The following is a 20,230-nucleotide window of genomic DNA, read 5'->3' as shown; positions in this document are numbered from 1 at the left end:
ACAGTCGCCACCGCGCCGGTCAGGGGCCGTTGAAAGCGGCCCCCATGGTGATTCCCCATGCTCGACGGGTCAAGTGCCCGCCGAATTCGGCCGAGACCCGCCGGCGTGGGTTACGTATGGTCCTATCTGGCGGGACCTCGGAGTTCTGACTGCGGGGGCCGTCCTGGTAGTGGGGCGGGGGGGTTCCAACTCCAGGAGGGGCCTCCACAGTGGGCAGGCCCGCGATCGGGGCCTACTGATTGGCGGCTGGGCTAATTCCAGGGGGGGGGGGGGTGCACCCTATGTTGCTCCACGCCAGGCCCCTGTAGGGCTCCACCATATTGCCCGGGGGCTGGCACCGAGACGGCAACCCACGCACCAGTGTGGGCCCGCATCGGCCGTGTCGCGCCGGCTTTCAAGTGTACAGCATTCCGGCGCCGTACTAGCCCCCTAGGGAGGGGTGAATGTCTGGACCTGGAGGCCCATTGACACCGGCGTCAACCCTTGGCCGGGATTTCGGAGAATCCCGGCCCTTGTCTTTTGAGCAGATAACTGTAGAACCATAAGCAATTGAGATGAGAAGTCTTTGCCCAGAGCTGACTGGTGCAGACATCATGTCTAACAGTCCTTTGTGTTGGCTTGGTTGGAATATTGATACAATAGTCACATTCCAGCCGGTTCACAAGTTAGCTCTTGTCCATTTTTAAATGGAATTTAAACAAGAGAATATTGAAGAAAAACACATTTTTAAGATTTTCTTTCTTGGTCCCGAATCATGACACAGAATAGATGGAGAAAGGATGTTTTCCCTGTTTGGGGAGTCTAGAACTGGGGAACATAATCTCGGAGTGAGGGGCAAACGAGGAGTTTAGGACAAATGAGGAGGATCTTCTTCACTCAGAGGGTGGTGACTCTTTGGAATTCTGTCTCCCAGAGGGTTGTGGAAACTGAATCATTGAGCAGGTTCAAAAACAGAAATCAATAGATTTCTAGGGACTAATGACACCAAGGTTATTGTAATATCGTGTTACTCATTTGCTTTTGTCCAGAATGGTCTGATGGTTGATGTTCAGTAAAACTCTCAGTCTTCAAATTATGCAAATACTGTTTATTGAGTAACGATTATAAATAACTATGAATTTGTTCACTCTTCTACAACTGTAACTGAAGATTAGACAAATAAGAATAAGTACATATATTGTTTAACTACACCTGCTCACTAAGCTTTATCTCTAACACTTTGTTCACCATCACTCCTGATACGAAGAGGCGGGAATCTCCTCTGAGTGTAGCTATAGATCTGGTGCTGCAATCTAATGGCTGTTCAGCACATACTTACGGATATTAACCCCTTACGTACCAGCAGATATACAGATCACTACAGGGGTAATGGTATGGGGAAGTGTGTTGAGGTAAATGATCAGTCGCAATCTGGCTGAATTGCAGAGCAGGTTGTCTGTGAGTCCGACAAGCCAGCACAGTCCCAGAAGCAGCCTGGTCTGTGTGAGTGACGCAGCTCAGGTGGAGTAAGTGTTAAGTTCTGAGGGGAGCTTTCCCTCTGCCCTGGGTGACTGTAACCTCTGCCCCAATTTCCTTCGCTCCTGCTCTAGCTGTTCCTGCAGACAGGCTGAGACAAAGCTGAAACAAGACACTCTACTGCACCTGTGCTGGCAGGGCCCCAGGCTCTGGGTTTGGTTCATTTTTTTTTAGAAATTTAGAGTAGCCAATTCTTTTTTTTTTCCCAATTGAGGGGCAATTTAGCGTGACCAATCCACCTACCCTGCATATCTTTGTGTTGTGGGGGCGAAACCCATGCAGACACGGGGAGAATGTGCAAACTCCACACGGACAGTGACCCAGAGCCCGGATCAAACCAGGGTCCTCAGCGCCGCGAGGCAGCAGTGCTAACCACTGTGCCACCCTGACACTCGGGTTTGGTTCATTTGACAATATTGTGGCTTTAGACTCCAAGAAACATCCAGCCAGCTCAGGTCCTCATTCTCCCGCTACTGGGCGCATAGCACATCAATCCTCACATTCCCAATTGGATAGTTACCTGATTGACAGTCTGGAATTATCCACTCAAACAGCCTCTTCTCCAAATGCCCAATCTTTCTGGAGTAAAGGAAAAAAAATGTTTTAATTTCCTTTGAACAAGTGTCACTTTGTATTTTTCGAATTGCTTGTAGCAGTGGAGAATGATCTTTAATTCAGGAGTTGGCAGCACAATCTGGGAGTATTGGCTACACCAGTGCAGTACAAGAGGCCATCAATATAAAATACAACAAATATTTGCATTTCCATAACACCTTCAACATCGTAAAACATCCCAAGGTGCTTCATGAGTAATAATCAAACAGAATCTGACATTGAGTGTGTAAGGAGGTGTGAGGGAGGGTGAAAAAAAGGTGGGGTCAAAGAGTTTGAGTTCAGGAGTATCAGAAAGGCAGAGAGGTGAAGAGGCCATCACTCTGGGCTGACAGGGGAATGGACAGTTGCCGGTGGTGGGCTAATATCCAGGGTAAGAAGTCTTACAACACCAGGTTAAAGTCCAACAGGTTTGTTTCAAACACAAGCTTTCGGAGCGCAGCTCCTTCTTCAGGTTCCTTCATTCACCTGAGGAAGGAGCAGTGCCCCGAAAGCTCGTGTTTGAAACAAACATGTTGGTCTTTAACCTGGTGTTGCAAGACTTCTTACTGTGCTCACCCCAGTCCAACGCCGGCATCTCCACATCATAATATCCAGGGTGCTGAGGAGCCCAGCTTTGGAGCTGCAGAGACAGGGAGGGCCAACCCAGTGGAGGGATTTGGAGAGCAGGGTATTAAACCAAGGTGTTGCATTGCCTGACCGTTAATGGATCAAATAAAGAATGTCTTTCCGCCATGGGTGACGAGAATGTGGAGTGCACTGCGATATGGAGCAGATGAAACACTGGGGGAGAAACGTAATACGTATTTTGTTTTCTTTTTTTCATAAATTTAGAGTACCCAATTATTTTTTCCAATTAAGGGGCAATTTAACATGGCCAAACCACCTATCCTGCACATCTTTGGGTTGTGGGGGTGAAACCCACGCAGATACGGGGAGAACATGCGAACTCCACACAGTGACCCAGGGCTGGGATCCGAAACCGTGTCCTCAGCGCCGTAGGCTGCAGTGCAAACCACTGTGCCACCGTGCTGCCCCTTATGTAATACATATGAGGGAGAAGGGAATAGTGACAGATGAGGGTATGCTTGGAAGAATTAATCAGTGATAGAGGCTTGTGTGAAGTGTAAACAGTGGAATAGATTCATATTACACTGCGTCATGGAGTATGAGTGAAAGTAACAATACATTGCACAATACATGAATACGGTTCAGACTTTGGAATTATAAAATGTATACTCAGGTGCAGGCGGTGGGGGGTGGTGATGATGAGGTTGCATTCTGCTAGAAATAGGGTTGTGTGAATCTTTCACTCTCTCACACACTCTAACCACACCTACGCAGTGAAATTAGCACAGCCCTTCCGCAAAGCAGCCCTGGCACTGCCCCACCCGCCCAGAATAACCTTCCCTTACCTGGGGTTTCTCGCCACAGACTCACTGAGGGTGGGGAGAAGAGGTGGTGGGGGTGCAGCGGGGGGTGGGGGGGGGGGGGCGGTGGTAGAGGTGACAGAGTCAAAAATGAGGCAATAAAGGAAGGAGCGGGGAGAGAGGAAAGGGAAGGGTGGGGAGGGGATTGGAAATGGGGCCAGGAAGGGGAGGGGAAGAATGGGATGTGGTGAAGGGGTGGTTGAGGAATCAGGGGGGGGAGCTGAGTTCAGAGTTACAGTTGCCAACCCTCCATGGTTGTCTTTTTAAAAATAAATTTGGAGTGCCCAATTATATTTTCCCAATTAAGGGGCAATTAAGGTGGCAAACCCACCTCCCCTGGGTTGTGGGGGTGCAGACACTGGGAGAATGTGCAAACTCCACATGCAAACTCCACACGGACAGTGACTCGGCTCAGGGCCGGGATCGAACCTGGGTCATCGGGAACTTGAGGCAGCAGTGCTCACCACCGTGCTGTGCTGCCATGGTTATCCTGGTATTAAGAATTTACATTTGACCTCCAGGACCCTGCTGTGAGCAACCCAGGAGAAAATGTAACAGGCCATAAAACACTTTGAGTATTTTCTTTGAACTCTTGTTTATTAATTGTAACCTGGAGATGGATAAACAAATTGGTGCAGAACTCCTGTGGTGAAATCTCAATCCCACAGAATGGGGTACAAAACTGGATTAAATGGGGGGAGCAGCAAATTAGAGTTAGAGAGTGAGAGAGACACAGAGAGAGACAGACAGAGACAGAGAGAGGGTCAGAGAAAGAGACAGAGAGATGGAGAGAAATAGAGAGAGACACAAAGAGAGAGACACAAGAGGGAGAGAGGCAGAGAGAGGGAGACAGAGAGAGAGAGACACAGAGAGAGAGAGAGATAGAGACAGAGAGAGACAGAGAGACACACACAGCGGGTGAGGGAGAAATATTATTTTCTTTTACAAAGTCCCAGTCGTGGGAATTATATTGAGAGAGAAATAGAGACACAAAGTGATAGAGAAAGAGAGAAACACAGGGAGGGTCACACATGCTGAAAGACCGGGAGGGTTGAATGTTTGTCAGCCCCTGGGAGATGGATTTGGGAGGTGGCACATGTTGGGAGACGGCATCAGGAGGAGAATCTGAGCTCTGCCACCGTGGCATATTGCCAGCAAGGTTAACTTTAGTGACACAGCTACCATTGTACGGCCCAATCAAGGCAATTTCAAGAGGGCAACCACTGGTGGGAAACCAGCAAGTAAATTTTGGTAGCCTCCTAGTGGATTCCCAGGGTGGGGTTTCCTTGATGGGTGTTCATGGCCCATGGATGGGGCTGGTGGTGGAAATGGGCACCCTGTGCCCCATCCTCATCAGCTCCCTGCATGTGCAGCCAGCTATTCAGACGCCCTCTTGCTGGTGATGCAACTTCACTAACGAGAGGACTGCCAAGGCTGCTGAGCCTCCGGCTCTCTGATTGGCTGGACAGCTTTTGGGGGAAGGTCACCTTCCTCAGTTGGACAGTGATCTTGTTAACTGCTGCCCCAGGGTTCCACTGCCAGCCGAGCAGAGCGAGTTTGCTTGTGTTCTCGGCAGTGGAACTGAATCATCAGGGGAAGAAGAATCCAGGCCAAGTAAAGATAAGGTAAAGTCACCATAGTCTCAGTGACCATAGGCTGCTTTCCCCTTTGAGGGGGAGAGCTGAGTGGTGGTGGTTTAACCCGAGGAACACCACACCTCGGGCGAGGGGCAAGGTTGAGAAGGCTGGGCTTTCATGAATAACCTCAGCCCGTTTGGGCTGGAGAAGCAGATTGAGGGAGATAAAGGGACATATTGACCCACAATTACAGGATGGTTGAGGCACTGTTTGGGGAAGGGGAAGTTACAGAATAGTTAGTATTGGACAGAAGTGGAGAAAGTGAGAGCTTGTTGGTGAAGTGGGCCATGAATAGACATTGAAAATCCTGGATTAAATCCTAAAATTGAGGGAGTAAAATATATTTGTGGTTTTCCGAAGACCATTTTAATTGTGTTTCTTACACAACAGGTCCATTCTTCACACTAATTTCAGTGTCCAAAAATATATTGATTCACAGAGATTTTGTCTTCACTGAGTCTGTACTTTTTAAAAGAAAGTCACATTAGCAAGCTGTTGGCTGACAATGTATGTTGGGGATTGTGCCACCACCTGAATTTAAAACATTTTTTTAGAGTGCCCAATTCATTTTTTTCCAATTAAGGGGCAATTAAGCATGGCCAATCCACCTACCCTGCACATCTTCGGGTTGTGGGGGCGAAACCCACGCAGACACGGGGAGAATGTGCAAACTCCACACGGACAGTGACCCAGAGGCGGGATGGAACCTGTGACCTCGGCGCCGTGAGGCAGCAGTGCTAACCCACTGCGCCATCATGCTGCCCGTCACCACCTGAATAATAATCTCCAGATTTCCCAGTCGGACAGACAAGCCATGTCACAAATACAGGTATTCAGCTGATATAAGCCAGCCTCCCCGAACAGGCGCCGGAATGTGGCGACTAGGGGCTTTTCACAGTAACTTCATTGAAGCCTACTCGTGACAATAAGCAATTTTCATTTTTCATTTCATTTCATAAGCAGGCAGTTTGCGAGGGGTGAATGCAAGACTTGCTTGATTGGTGGTGACAGAGAATCAGCCCAACACTAGTCCCGGGTTTCCTCAAATTCACCAGGTTCATAGAGCAGCTGGGAATGATACAGCAACAGAGCACTGAAACTCAAAACCATCAAATCAAACCGTTTACTTCATTGTGGTCAGTTCTTAAACAACTTCCCAAAATAATTACAACATAGAAACATTGACAACACAATCATGTTAATGTTCATTGTCCACTGCTCATTTTGAATCACTTTCGTCATGACAGGAAAATAGGCACATGAGGAGGACATTCAGCCCCTCAAGCCTGTTCCACTTTCAGTTCGATCATGGCTGATCTGGGCTGGATCTTAACTTTGCTTAGATCCTTGTTCTGCATCTCCTACCCAACAGAATTTTCAATCTTGAAATGCCAACAGCCCTGTTTTTTGGGAGAGAGGGTTTCAAAATTCTGAACCCCCCAGCAGGTTCCTGCCCCCCCCCCCCCCCCAAGCAGGATCCTATCTCCTCCCCCACATCAGGGTCCTATCTCCTCCCCCCAGCTGGATCTGCCCCCCCAAGCAGGATCCTGCACCCCCCCCCAGCAGGATCCTGCCCACCCCCCCCCCCAGCAGGATCCTGTACCACCCCAGCAGGATCCTGTACCCTCTCAGCAGGATCCTGTGCCACCCCAGCAGGATCCTATACATTCCCAGCAGGATCCTGTACCCTCCCAGCAGGATCCTGTCCCACTCCAGCAGGATCCTGTACCCTCCCAGCAGGATCCTGTACCACCCCAGCAGGATCCTGTACCCTCCCAGCCGGATCCTGTACCACCCCAGCAGGATCCTGTACCCTCCCAGCAGGATCCTGTACCCTTCCAGCAGGATCCTGTACCACCCCAGCAGGATCCTGTATCCTCCCAGCAGGATCCTGTACCACCCCAGCAGGATCCTGTACCCGCCCAGCAGGATCCTGTACCACCCCAGCAGGATCCTGTACCCTCCCAGCAGGATCCTGTACCCTCCCAGCCGGATCCTGTACCACCCCAGCAGGATCCTGTCCCACTCAGGGATGCACAGTAGGTTATTTTTGGGGTGGTATTGCCGCTGTCGACTCTCTTTCCTCGGTTGTGAGGGAGCTTCTGGGCTCCCGCCTGTCCGCTCCCCGGGGCGGGGCTGCCGTGGTAAACAGCCGGAGTCCGGAAGACAGTGCAGAGCGGGGGAGCGACAGGTGAGGGGCCGGGAGAGTGGGGGAGGATAGTGGGGAGAGGGTGGGGGAGAGGGTGGGGGAGCGGGACGGGAGGTCCGAGCGGGACGGGGCCCGGGAAGCTCCCCTCCTGCTCACTCTGGCTCTCTGCTTCTCCGGGACCGGGTTGCACAGTGAATCCTCTTTGTGTTTTCTTGCAGAATCGGGCAGGCAGCATGAGCGAGTTCACATCGGCTTTCCGCAGGAGCTTCAGGCGCCTCACTTGGCACGGGGGGCGACCCAGTCCCAGACCAGGGGGGGCAAAAGGCCGGGCCTCAGAGAAAGGTCAGTAACATTATCTACAGGACTGGAGCGGTACTGAGTGACTGAGGGAGCGGTACTGAGTGACCGATGGAGCGGTACTGAGTGACCGATGGAGCGGTATTGAGTGACCGATGGAGCGGTACTGAGTGACCGAGGGAGCGGTACTGAGTGACCGAGGGAGCGGGACTGAGTGACCGATGGAGTGGTACTGAGTGACCGAGGGAGCGGTACTGAGTGACCGAGGGAGCGGTACTGAGTGACCGAGGGAGCGGTACTGAGTGACCGAGGGAGCGGTACTGAGTGACCGAGGGAGCGGGACTGAGTGACCGATGGAGTGGTACTGAGTGACTGAGGGAGCGGTACTGAGTGACCGAGGGAGCGGTACTGAGTGACCGAGGGAGCGGTACTGAGTGACCGATGGAGCGGTACTGAGTGACCGATGGAGCGGTACTGAGTGACCGATGGAGCGGTACTGAGTGACCGATGGAGCGGTACTGAGTGACCGATGGAGCGGTACTGAGTGACCGATGGAGCGGTACTGAGTGACCGATGGAGCGGTACTGAGTGACCGATGGAGCGGTACTGAGTGACCGATGGAGGGGGACTGAGTGACCGATGGAGCGGTACTGAGTGACCGATGGAGCGGTACTGAGTGACTGAGGGAGCGGGACTGAGTGACCGATGGAGTGGTACTGAGTGACCGATGGAGTGGTACTGAGTGACCGATGGAGCGGTACTGAGTGACCGATGGAGCGGTACTGAGTGACGGAGGGAGCGGTACTGAGTGACCGATGGAGTGGTACTGAGTGACCGATGGAGTGGTACTGAGTGACCGATGGAGCGGTACTGAGTGATTGATGGAGGGCGTCTGAGTGACCAATGGAGCGGTACTGAGTGATTGATGGAGGGCGTCTGAATGACCGATGGAGCGGGATTTAGTGACCGATGGAGGGGGACTGAGTGACCGATGGAGCCTGTTGGCGTGACCCGGACTGTGTGACTGATGGAGGGGGACTGAATGACCGATGGAGGGGGACTGAGTGACCAATGGAGCGGCACTGAGTGACCGATGGAGCGTGACTGAGTGACCAATGGAGCGGTACAGAGTGACCGATGGAGCGGTACAGAGTGACCGATGGAGGGGGACTGAGTGACCGATGGAGGGGGACTGAGCGACCGATGGAGCGGGACTGAGTGACCGATGGAGCGGGACTGAGTGACCGATGGAGCTGGACTGAGTGACACGGACTGAGTGACCGATGGAGCGGTATTGAGTGACGGAGGGAGCGGGACTGAGTGACCGATGGAGCGGGACAGAGTGACCGATGGAGCGGTACAGAGTGACCGATGAAGCGGTACAGAGTGATCGATGGAGGGGGACTGAGTGACCGATGCAGCAGTACTGAGTGACCGATGGAGGGGGACTGAGTGACCGATGGAGCCTGTTGGATTGACCCGGACTGTGTGACCGATGGGGGACTGAGCGACCGATGGAGGGGGACTGAGTGACCGATGGAGCGGTACTGAGTGACACGGACTGAGTGACCGATGGAGGGGGACTGAGCGACCGATGGAGCGGGACTGAGTGACCGATGGAGCTGGACTGAGTGACACGGACTGAGTGACCGATGGAGCGGGACGGAGTGACCGATGGAGCGGGACGGAGTGACCGATGGAGCGGGACTGAGTGACCGATGGAGCGGGACTGAGTGACCGATGGAGCGGGACTGAGTGACCGATGGAGCGGAACTGAGTGACCGATGGAGCGGGACTGAGTGACCGATGGAGCAGAACTGAGTGACCGATGGAGCGGGACTGAGTGACCGATGGAGCAGAACTGAGTGACCGATGGAGCGGGATAGAGTGATCCGGACAGAGTGACCAATGTAGCGGGACTGTGATTGATGGAGAGTGAGTGAGTGACCGATGGAGCAAGACCCGAACTGAGTGACCTGGACTGAGTGACCCGGATGAGTGACCGATGGACCCGGACTGAGTGACCGATTTGGCGGGACTGAGTGACCGATGGAGCGTGACTGAGTGACCGATGGAGCGGGACTGAGTGACCGATGGAGCGGGACTGAGTGACCGATGGAGCGGGACTGAGTGATCGATTTGGCGGGACTGAGTGACCGATGGAGCGGGACTGAGTATCGATTTGGCGGGACTGAGTGACCGATGGAGCGTGACTGAGTGACCCGGACTGAGTGACCCGGATGAGTGACCGGTGGAGCGGGACGGAGTGACCAATGGAGCGTGACTGAGTGACCCGGACTGAGTGACCGATGGAGTGGTACTGAGTGACCGAGGGAGAGGTACTGAGTGACTGAGGGAGCAGGACTGAGTGACCGATGGAGTGGTACTGAGTAACCGATGGAGCGGTACTGAGTGACTGAGGGAGCGGTACTGAGTGACCGATGGAGCGGGACTGAGTGACCGATGGAGGGGGACTGAGTGACCGATGGAGGGGGACTGAGTGACCGATGGAGGGGGACTGAGTGACCGATGGAGCGGTACTGAGTGACCGATGGAGCGGTACTGAGTGACCGATGGAGCGGTACTGAGTGACCGATGGAGCGGTACTGAGTGACCGATGGAGCGGGACTGAGTGACCGATGGAGCGGTACTGAGTGACCGATGGAGCGGTACTGAGTGACCGATGGAGCGGGACTGAGTGACCGATGGAGCGGTACTGAGTGATTGATGGAGGGCGTCTGAGTGACCGATGGAGCGGTACTGAATGACCGATGGAGTGGGATTGAGTGACCGATGGAGGGGGACTGAGTGACCGATGGAGCCTGTTGGCGTGACCCGGACTGTGTGACTGATGGAGGGGGACTGAGTGACCGATGGAGGGGACTGAGTGACCGACGGAGCGGCACTGAGTGACCGATGGAGCGTGACTGAGTGACCAATGGAGCGGTACAGAGTGACCGATGGAGCGGTACAGAGTGACCGATGGAGGGGGACTGTGTGACCGATGGAGGGGGACTGAGTGACCGATGGAGCGGGACTGAGTGACCGATGGAGCGGGACTGAGTGACCGATGGAGCTGGACTGAGTGACACGGACTGAGTGACCGATGGAGTGGTATTGAGTGACGGAGGGAGCGGAACTGAGTGACCGATGGAGCGGGACAGAGTGACCGATGGAGCGGTACAGAGTGACCGATGAAGCGGTACAGAGTGACCGATGGAGGGGGACTGAGTGACCGATGGAGGGGGACTGAGTGACCGATGCAGCAGTACTGAGTGACCGATGGAGGGGGACTGAGTGACCGATGGAGCCTGTTGGATTGACCCGGACTGTGTGACCGATGGAGGGGGACTGAGCGACCGATGGAGCGGGACTGAGCGACCGATGGAGCGGGACTGAGTGACCGATGGAGCTGGACTGAGTGACACGGACTGAGTGACCGATGGAGCGGGACGGAGTGACCGATGGAGCGGGACTGAGTGACCGATGGAGCGGGACTGAGTGACCGATGGAGCGGGACTGAGTGACCGATGGAGTGGGACTTAGTGACCGATGGAGTGGGACTGAGTGACCGATGGAGCGGGACTGAGTGATCGATTTGGCGGGACTGAGTGACCGATGGAGCGTGACTGAGTGACCCGGACTGAGTGACCTGGACTGAGTGACCCGGATGAGTGACCGGTGGAGCGGGACGGAGTGACCAATGGAGCGTGACTGAGTGACCCGGACTGAGTGACCGATGGAGCGGGACTGAGTGATCGATTTGGTGGGACTAAGTGACCGATGGAGCAGGAGTGAGTGACCGATGGAGCAAGACCCGAACTGAGTGACCTGGACTGAGTGACCCGGATGAGTGACCGATGGAGCGGGACAGAGTGACCGATGGAGCGGGACAGAGTGACCCGGACTGAGTGACCGATAGAGCGGGACAGAGTGACCGATGGAGCGGGACAGAGTGACTGACGGAGCGGTACTGAGTGACCGATGGAGCGGGACAGAGTGACCAATGGAGCGGTACTGAGTGACCGATGGAGCGGTACTCAGAGACCGATGGAACGGGACAGAGTGACCGATGGAGCGGTACTGAGTGACCCGGACTGAGTGACCGATGGAGCGGTACTCCGAGACCGATGGAGCGGACAGAGTGACCGATGGACCGGTACTGAGTGACCGATGGAGCGGTACTGAGTGACCGATGGAGCGGTACTGAGTGACCAATGGAGCGGTACTGAGTGACCGATGGAGCGGTACTGAGTGACCGATGGAGCGGTACTGAGTGACCGATGGAGCGGTACTCAGTAACCCGGACTGAGTGACCGATGGAGCGGTATTGAGTGACCGATGGAGCGGTACTGAGTGACCGATGGAGTGGGATTGAGTGACCGATGGAGCGGGACTGAGTGACCGATGGAGAGGGAGTGAGTGACCGATGGAGCGGGATAGAGTGACCCGGACAGAGTGACCAATGGAGCGGGACAGAGTGACCGATGGAGCGGTATTGAGTGACCGATGGAGCGGGACTGAGTGACTCGGACTGAGTGACCGATGGTGCGGGACTGAGTGACCGATGGTGCGGGACTGAGTGACTCGGACTGAGTGACCGATGGAGCGGGACTGAGTGACCGATGGTGCGGGACTGAGTGACCGATGGAGCGGGACTGAGTGACTCGGACTGAGTGACTCAGACTGAGTGACCGATGGTGCGGGACTGAGTGACCGATGGTGCGGGACTGAGTGACTCGGACTGAGTGACCGATGGAGCGGGACTGAGTGACCGATGGTGCGGGACTGAGTGACCGATGGAGCGGGACTGAGTGACTCGGACTGAGTGACCGATGGAGCGGGACTGAGTGACTCGGACTGAGTGACCGATGGTGCGGGACTGAGTGATCGATGGAGCGTGACTGTGTGACCCGGACTGAGTGACCGATGGAGCGGGACAGAGTGACCGATGGAGTGGGATGGAGTGACCGATGGAGCGGGACTGAGTGACTGGCGGGCTGTACGATGGCGCAGTGGTTAGCACTGCTGCCTCATGCGCCGAGGTCCCAGGTTCGATCCCGGCTCTGGGTCACTGCCTGTGTGGAGTTTGCACAGTCTCCCCGTTTCGGCGTGTATTTCAGTCCCCACAACCCAAAGATGTGCCGGGTCGGTGGATTGGCCACGCTAAAATTGTCCCTTAATTAGTTAAACATGAATTGGGTACTCTAAATTTCTAAAAAAATAAGATAAAAGAGGACTGAGTGACCAATGGAGTGGAACTGAGTGGGATTGTGTGGGTGTTGGAGGGGGATTGTGTGCAGTGGGATTGTGTGGGTGATGGAGCAGGATTGTGTGGTCTGTGTACAGTGGGATTGTGTGCAGTGGGATTGTGTGGTCTGTGTACAGTGGGATTGTGTGCAGTGGGATTGTGTGGGTGATGGAGCAGGATTGTGTGGTCTGTGTGCAGTGGGATTGTGTGGGTGTTGGAGTGGGATTGTGTGGGTGATGGAGCAGGATTGTGTGGTCTGTGCAGTGGGATTGTGTGGGTGATGGAGCAGGATTGTGTGGTCTGTGTGCAGTGGGATTGTGTGGGTGATGGAGCAGGATTGTGTGGTCTGTGCAGTGGGATTGTGTGGGTGATGGAGCAGGATTGTGTGGTCTGTGCAGTGGGATTGTGTGGGTGATGGAGCAGGATTGTGTGGTCTGTGTGCAGTGGGATTGTGTGGGTGATGGAGCGGGATTGTGTGCAGTGGGATTGTGTGGGTGATGGAGCAGGATTGTGTGGTCTGTGTGCAGTGGGATTGTGTGGGTGTTGGAGTGGGATTGTGTGCAGTGGGATTGTGTGGGTGATGGAGCAGGATTGTGTGCAGTGGGATTGTGTGGGTGATGGAGCAGGATTGTGTGGCCTGTGTGCAGTGGGATTGTGTGGGTGATGGAGCAGGATTGTGTGGCCTGTGTGCAGTGGGATTGTGTGGGTGATGGAGCGGGATTGTGTGGCCTGTGTGCAGTGGGATTGTGTGGGTGATGGAGCAGGATTGTGTGGCCTGTGTGCAGTGGGATTGTGTGGGTGATGGAGCAGGATTGTGTGGTCTGTGTACAGTGGGATTGTGTGCAGTGGGATTGTGTGGGTGATGGAGCAGGATTGTGTGGTCTGTGCAGTGGGATTGTGTGGGTGATGGAGCAGGATTGTGTGGTCTGTGCAGTGGGATTGTGTGGGTGATGGAGCAGGATTGTGTGGTCTGTGTACAGTGGGATTGTGTTCAGTGGGATTGTGTGGGTGATGGAGCAGGCTTGTGTGGTCTGTGTACAGTGGGATTGTGTGCAGTGGGATTGTGTGGGTGATGGAGCAGGATTGTGTGGTCTGTGTGCAGTGGGATTGTGTGCAGTGGGATTAAATGGTCGATTGGGATTGAGTGGCCACTGCAATGGGATTGTGCTAATGTATTGAGTAGGATTGGACAGTCTTTTTCAGAAAGCGGACAAATTGTTCAACTCGTTCATCTGGGGGCGAAAGGCAGCCAGGGTCAGGAAGATGGTCCTGCAGAGAGGGCGGCAGGCGGTGGGAGCAAGGCCTCCCAAATTTATTATATTACTATTGGGCGGCGGAAGTGGAAACGGTGAGGAGTTGGGTCGTGGGGACTCCAGGTGGGTTAGGATGGAGGAGGAAGGTGTCGGGGTTGAGGGCGTTGGGAACGGTGCCACTTCCAATGGCCCCCGGGCAAGTGCTCTGGGAGTCCAGTGGTGGTGGCAACGCTGAAGATTTGGAGGTAGTTGAGGCAGCATTTTAAATCGGGGGCTGGGGCAGGGGAGATGCCGATCAGGGGGAAATCACAGGTTAGAGCCGGGGAGGCTGGATGGAGAGATTCGGAGATGGGAGGAGAGGGGAATCAGGGTATTAAAAGACCTGCTCCTGGGGGGACGTTTTGCGAGGTTGGAAGGGTTCGGGGAGAAGTATGCACTGGGGCAAGGGGAAGCATTTTGGTGCCTGCCGCTCCGCCACTTTACTGGGGAGGAGGTTCAGAGCTTCCCGATAGAACCACCCCCTCGTTGTTGAAAGAGGTATTCATGGCAGGGGCATTGGAGAAGGGGGTGATGTTGCCGATTTATGGGAGGATTATGGAGGAGAACGGGGTGCCCCATGGAAGGGATTAAAGCTAAATGGGAATAATAATCTCTTATTGTCACAAGTAGGCTTCAATGAAGTTTCTGTGAAAAGCCCCAAGTCGCCACATTTCGGCGCCTGTTTGGGGAGGCCGGAATGGGAATTGAACCCACGCTGCTGATCTTGTTCTGCATTACAAGCCAGCTGTTTAACCCACTGTGCTACACCAGCCCCTAGAAGGAGAGTTTGGGGAGGTAATGGAAGAAGGTTTGTGATGTGAGGTGCTGCAAAGGATGAACATCTCAACCTCATGGACGAGGTTGGGCCTGATACCGCTGAAGGTCTTATTTCGGGCACACTTCACGAGGGCGAGGATGAGCCGCCTCTTTGAGGGAATGGAGGACGGATGTGAGCGATATGGGAGGGGCCCCGCAGACCATGTACATATGTTTTGGTCCTGTCCGAAGCTGGAGTGGTATTGGAGGGAGGTCTTTAGCATCATCTCGGGGGTATTACATGTGGACTTGAAACCGGGTCCCTTCGAGGCCACTTTCGGGGTGTTGAACCGTCCCGGGCTACAGGCAGGTCGCGGGGCCAGAGGTTTTAGCCTTCGCCTCGCTGATTGCCCAGAGGCGAGTCCTGTTAGGGTGGATGTATCGGTCTGTATATTGAGGGGGCTGTTTTTTTAGTGATCGCTATTTCGTTTGTTTGATGAAAATGTGGAGAATAAAAAGATTTTTAAAGAAGGATTGGACAGTTTGTAAAACAGAATTGAATGGCCATGGATTGAAATCGAGTGTTCTACAGAATAGGATAGGTTAGTGCTTTGAGTGACGTGGAAAGCAAATTGAGAGGATTGACTCATCTGTGGGATGTGGTTTAGAGGTTCACTGAATTGGATCGAGTCTTAAACAGAATGTAATGTCCACAGGAAAGCTCAGGGTGGAGAGCATCTCATCTTCCTGACTCCCTCGGATTAAGTCCAGAGCAGTTAAGGTCATGGACTTCCTTCCTGTCCAGACGCCAATTGAGACCCCTAAAGTGGCCACTAAAGGTCTTCATCTCCCCATAATTGGTATTCAATTAGCAACAAATGGGGGCGGCATTATGTAAACCCTGGCAGGATGCCTCTGGTACTGTGTGGTCCCTCTTGCTCAGGCGTGCAATGGAGGGACATGCTGAAAGTGCTACGTCCCGCAAAGAGACATCCCCCTGCCCTTGACTTTCAATCTCCTTCCCCTGCATCGCCAAGTCCAGTCTGACTGGTGTTGGCAATCCTACACCATGTAGCATTTTTTTTCTTTTTCTTTTTTTAAAATAAATTTAGAGTGCCCAATTGTTTTTTTCCCAATTAAGGGGCAATTTAGCGTGGCCAATCCACCTATCCTGCACATCTTTGGGTTGTAGGGGCGAAACCAATGCAAACACCATGTAGCACTATTCCTCCCAAAACCCCTTGCGGTACTGACACTGGCAAGAGCTTCCAGTGATGCAGCCGGTACAAGAGAACTGCCAAACTCAGATTGGCTGGGAACTTACGAAATAGGAGCAGAAGTAGGCCATTCGGCCCCTCAAGCCTGCTGCGCTATTCGGTAATCTGATCTATTTGTGTTGAGTTCCACATTCCCCACCTACCGCAGATAACCTTTGGTTCCCTTCCCTGACAAGAATCTATCTACCTCTGCCTTAAAAATATTCAGTGACCACCCCCCTGGCCTCCACCAGCTTCTGAAGCAAAGAGATCCAAAGTCACACAACCCTCAGAAAAGAACTTCTTCTCATCTCTGTCCTAAAAGGGTGACCCTAATTTTAAAACACTGCCCCCCCTAGCTCCGGACTCACCCTCCAGAAGAAACATTCTTTCCACGTCCAGGATCTTATATACTCAATCAAGTCACCCCTCACTCTTCTAAACTAAAGGGGAAACAAGGCCAGCCTGTCCAACCTCCCCTCATAAGACAACCTATTCATTCCAGTTGTCAATCTGATAAGGTAAAAGGTAAAGTCGCCAGAGTCCCATAGGCTGCTTTCCCCTTTGTGGGGAGAGCTGACTGGTGGTCATTTAACCTGAGGATCACCACACCTCTTGCAAGGAGCAAGGTTGAGAAGGCGGGGTTTTCATGAATAACCTCAGCCGGTTCAGGGCTTAAGTGGGTCGGTGCAGACTCAATGGGCTAAATGGCCTCCTGCACTGTATGTTCTATGTTCTAACCCACGCTGTTGACTCCGCTCTGCAGCAGAAACCAACTGTCCAGCCAACTGAGCTGAACTTACCTATCAATCTATTAAACCTCCTCTGGACCATCTCCAATGCATTGCATCCTGGCAGATATGGGGCAGCACAGTGGTTAGCATTGTTGCCTCATAGCGCCAAGGACCTGGGATCAATTCTGCCTTTGATGACTGTGTGGAGTTTGCACTTTCTCCCAAGTCTGCGTGGGTTTGCTCTGGGTTCTCCGATTTCCTCCCAAAGATGTGCAAATTAGGTGGAATGGCCATGCTAAATTGCCCCTTCGTGTCCAAAGATGCGCAGGTTAGGTCAGAGTTTTTCAAACTTTTTTTCAAACCATTTTTACCAACCGGCGGACCTTCAGGACCCATGCCGGCGGATGTTCATGGGACATTCCGGCCGACCTTCGCCACCCACCATGTTCACTTACCTTTTAATGTGGCAGGTGAGCCTGTTCGGCTCTCGCGATATCTCTTGCTTCGTCATTCAATGTTACATTTCTGCGAAGGACTTCAGCTGACGATTTACGTTCTCGCTGTATGCTTTGAAACAAATCAGGAGATTTTCCTCAAATTCGTCGTGCTTAGTCTTCAAATGCTTTTGAAGATTTGAGGGTTTTAAACTTCCCTGCATATAACACAAAAGGGCTTTGCATCCTGATTTGCATTGGCATAATTTAAGCCATATGTAAAGAAATTATCTTTCTACTGCTTTGTTCCCGATTTTAGTTGCTTGCTAACTGTCCTGTTGCTTGCTTGTTGGCAGCTACAAAATGGGAGGAATCTAAGCTCCATGATTTTGTGCTCAAACAACAGACATACGGGGCATGTCACTGAACACGCTGGGTGCGTGACCTTCTCTGGCGGCAAGACTCCATCGTTCATAGTTAAAGGCCGGTGGCAGCCGGCATTCTTTTTTTTACTTTGAAACTTTATTTCCAATAACTGATTTTTCCAAGTTCCTGACTTTTTACTGCTAAAAATTAAAACAATTTCAGTTCATCATGTGCATCTTTATATTTGCAAGCAAACTGTTTTGAATATATTCCCATTTCTTTAGAAATTTAAACAATTATAGAAAAACGTACAATTTCGTTTTTACTTTACAAACTACGACTTGAGAGGAGATGAAGTAACTTGTCAAACACACATACAATGTCACAATATTTCTTACTGGTTCCACTGCATTGCCCTATCCAAACATCCTAGTCATCGTCTGCTCCATTCTCACCAAAAGTACTTACTTCCTGGTTTCCAGAGAGGGTCTACACAAAGTGATGACTGTGTAGGTTCACATACATCAGCCCTATTGACTAGCCTTGTTTGATCGGTATTCCTCGCTGACTAATCTGGCCTGGCTTCCCTCTCACTGCACCCACTCCAGTCACAGACCACTTCCCGACCAGTACTTACTGTCATGGGAGTGCAAGCGGATGTTGTGCCAGTAGTTGAACAGATTGACTACGGAGCCGCAGGTTCCATAATTTCCAATCGTTGTTGGGGAACGAGCCGAGTAGGGCACATAGGACCAGCACTAGAGCAGATCTCCAAGCTGGGGAATTCACTGTTAGCATCGCGCATCCACGTGGACGTCCGTCAGCCCCAGTGCCTACCATCTCCCCCGCGTGCACGTGGTGACCAGCACACAGCCCAGCCTCATGCCGCCCACCCCTTCAAACGCTACAACCAATCGGGGACCGCCCACGGCCAGCAACCTTAAAAGAGGGTCGCAGCAGTTGGGGACTTCTTCCCGCGATCGCTAATGCCACAACCGATTGCTCCACGACCCTGTCGACACCCACCTGTAACCCTGATTTTGAAAAGCCCTGGGTTAGGTTCAAGTGTAATTGGGATAGGGCGGGGGCGTGGAGTGACCTCTAAGAGGGTCAGTGCAGACTCGATGGGTCGAATGGCCTCTTTCTGCACTGTCGGGGTTCCATAATGCTTCCTGAAATAAAGAGACCAAACCTGCTCACAGTATTCGAGATACGGTCTCACTCCAATCGCTTCCAATCGACTCCAATCGATTCCAATCGCCTTGATTAAATGCTGCATCTGCAAATTAACTTGCTGCGCCTGGTGCTCGAGAACACCTAGATTCTTCTGCACCATAGGAAAGTTCCCCTGTGGAGCAGCTAGCACACTGCCCGTTTGGAATTTAATCCCCAAGAGCTTCCTGCAAATGGCAGCAGGCCGTTTGCCGGCACCTCCCCAGCCAGTATACGGGCACAGTCATGATGTTTAAAAATTGCTCTTCGAGTCATTATGACACGGCTGGAGGCCATTCAGCTCTTCAATGCCATGCTGACTCTCTGTACAGCAATCCACTCAGTTCCATTTCCCCATTCTAGCCCTTTAAACCTCCAGGCTTCATTCCCTGAAGTGCCACCCTGATTAATTTGGAAATCATCTCGGCTTCCTCCACCTATGCAGGTGGGTTATTACCCTCGGTAATAATACTTTCCCTCTAGTTTCTCCCTGCTTCCCTTGTTCAAAACCTAAAATCTGTCCACTAGTCATTATACCATCCACCAATGAGATCAGCTTATTCTTCTTAAACTGTCATAATCTTCTTCACCTCGATCAAATCTCCCCTCCGTCTTCAAGGGGAACAACCACAGCTTCTGCAGCCAAGCCATGTAACTAAAATTCCCTCACTCCTTGGAACCATTCTGGGAAATCTCCCACTGCACCCCCTCAGGGATCTTCACATTCTTCCGAAAATGTGGTGGCCAGAAGTGGGCATAATACCCTAGTTATAGTCTCAGCAGAGCTTTAGAAAGGTGCAGCATTACTTCCCTACTTTTGTACTCTATCCTCGGTTATGAAGCTCAGAATCCCAATTGCTTTGCTAACCACTCTCTCAATGTACCCTGCCACCTCCAAAATCGAAGGCCATTGCACCCCCAGGTTCCTCTGTTTATGCTCGCTCATCAGAATAGTGCCTCTCCAACGCACTCCGCAGGCTTCATGGCTTGGTGATTTTCAACATTTGCCAACGATACCAACCAAACTTGGAGGAGTGGCAGAGAGGATGATACAAATTGGCTGTAACAGGCCAAATAAAGGCTCGCAGACGGGAATTTAATCCGAGAGGTGTGAGGTGATGCATTTTGGCGGGGGGGGGGGGGGGGGGGGTGCTGTGGTGAAAGTGTTGGAGGATGGGACTGATTGGATTTATCTACAGAGAATTGGGATAGTCTTGATGGGCCCCATGCCGCAATGACTCTGTGACAAGTGGGACTTTGGTTCAGTGTCTCATCGGAAAGGCACCACT

General features: G+C 52.6%; 1 protein-coding gene across 3 annotated transcripts in view; it reads left to right on the top strand.

Annotated features, from left to right (window-relative positions):
- LOC119978468 (DENN domain-containing protein 2D-like) overlaps positions 1-20,230 on the top strand; it is a 196,470-nt gene that overhangs the window by 43,567 nt on the left and 132,673 nt on the right. For 2 of the 3 annotated variants that reach the window (XM_038820127.1, XM_038820129.1), the window contains exons 1-2: positions 7,206-7,385; positions 7,562-7,685. In XM_038820127.1, coding sequence (XP_038676055.1) covers positions 7,227-7,385; positions 7,562-7,685 — 283 coding nt within the window. In that variant the 5' untranslated portion in view covers positions 7,206-7,226. Of the gene's footprint in view, positions 1-7,205; positions 7,386-7,561; positions 7,686-20,230 lie in introns of those variants that run through there. The other variant, XM_038820128.1, reaches the window with a different exon arrangement.

The sequence above is a fragment of the Scyliorhinus canicula genome, chromosome 15 (genome assembly GCF_902713615.1).
Source record: "Scyliorhinus canicula chromosome 15, sScyCan1.1, whole genome shotgun sequence".
In the NCBI taxonomy this organism is placed as follows: Eukaryota; Metazoa; Chordata; class Chondrichthyes; order Carcharhiniformes; family Scyliorhinidae; genus Scyliorhinus; species Scyliorhinus canicula.
Note: the sequence above shows the minus strand (reverse complement) of the source record. Positions and strands in the feature narration are given on the sequence as shown.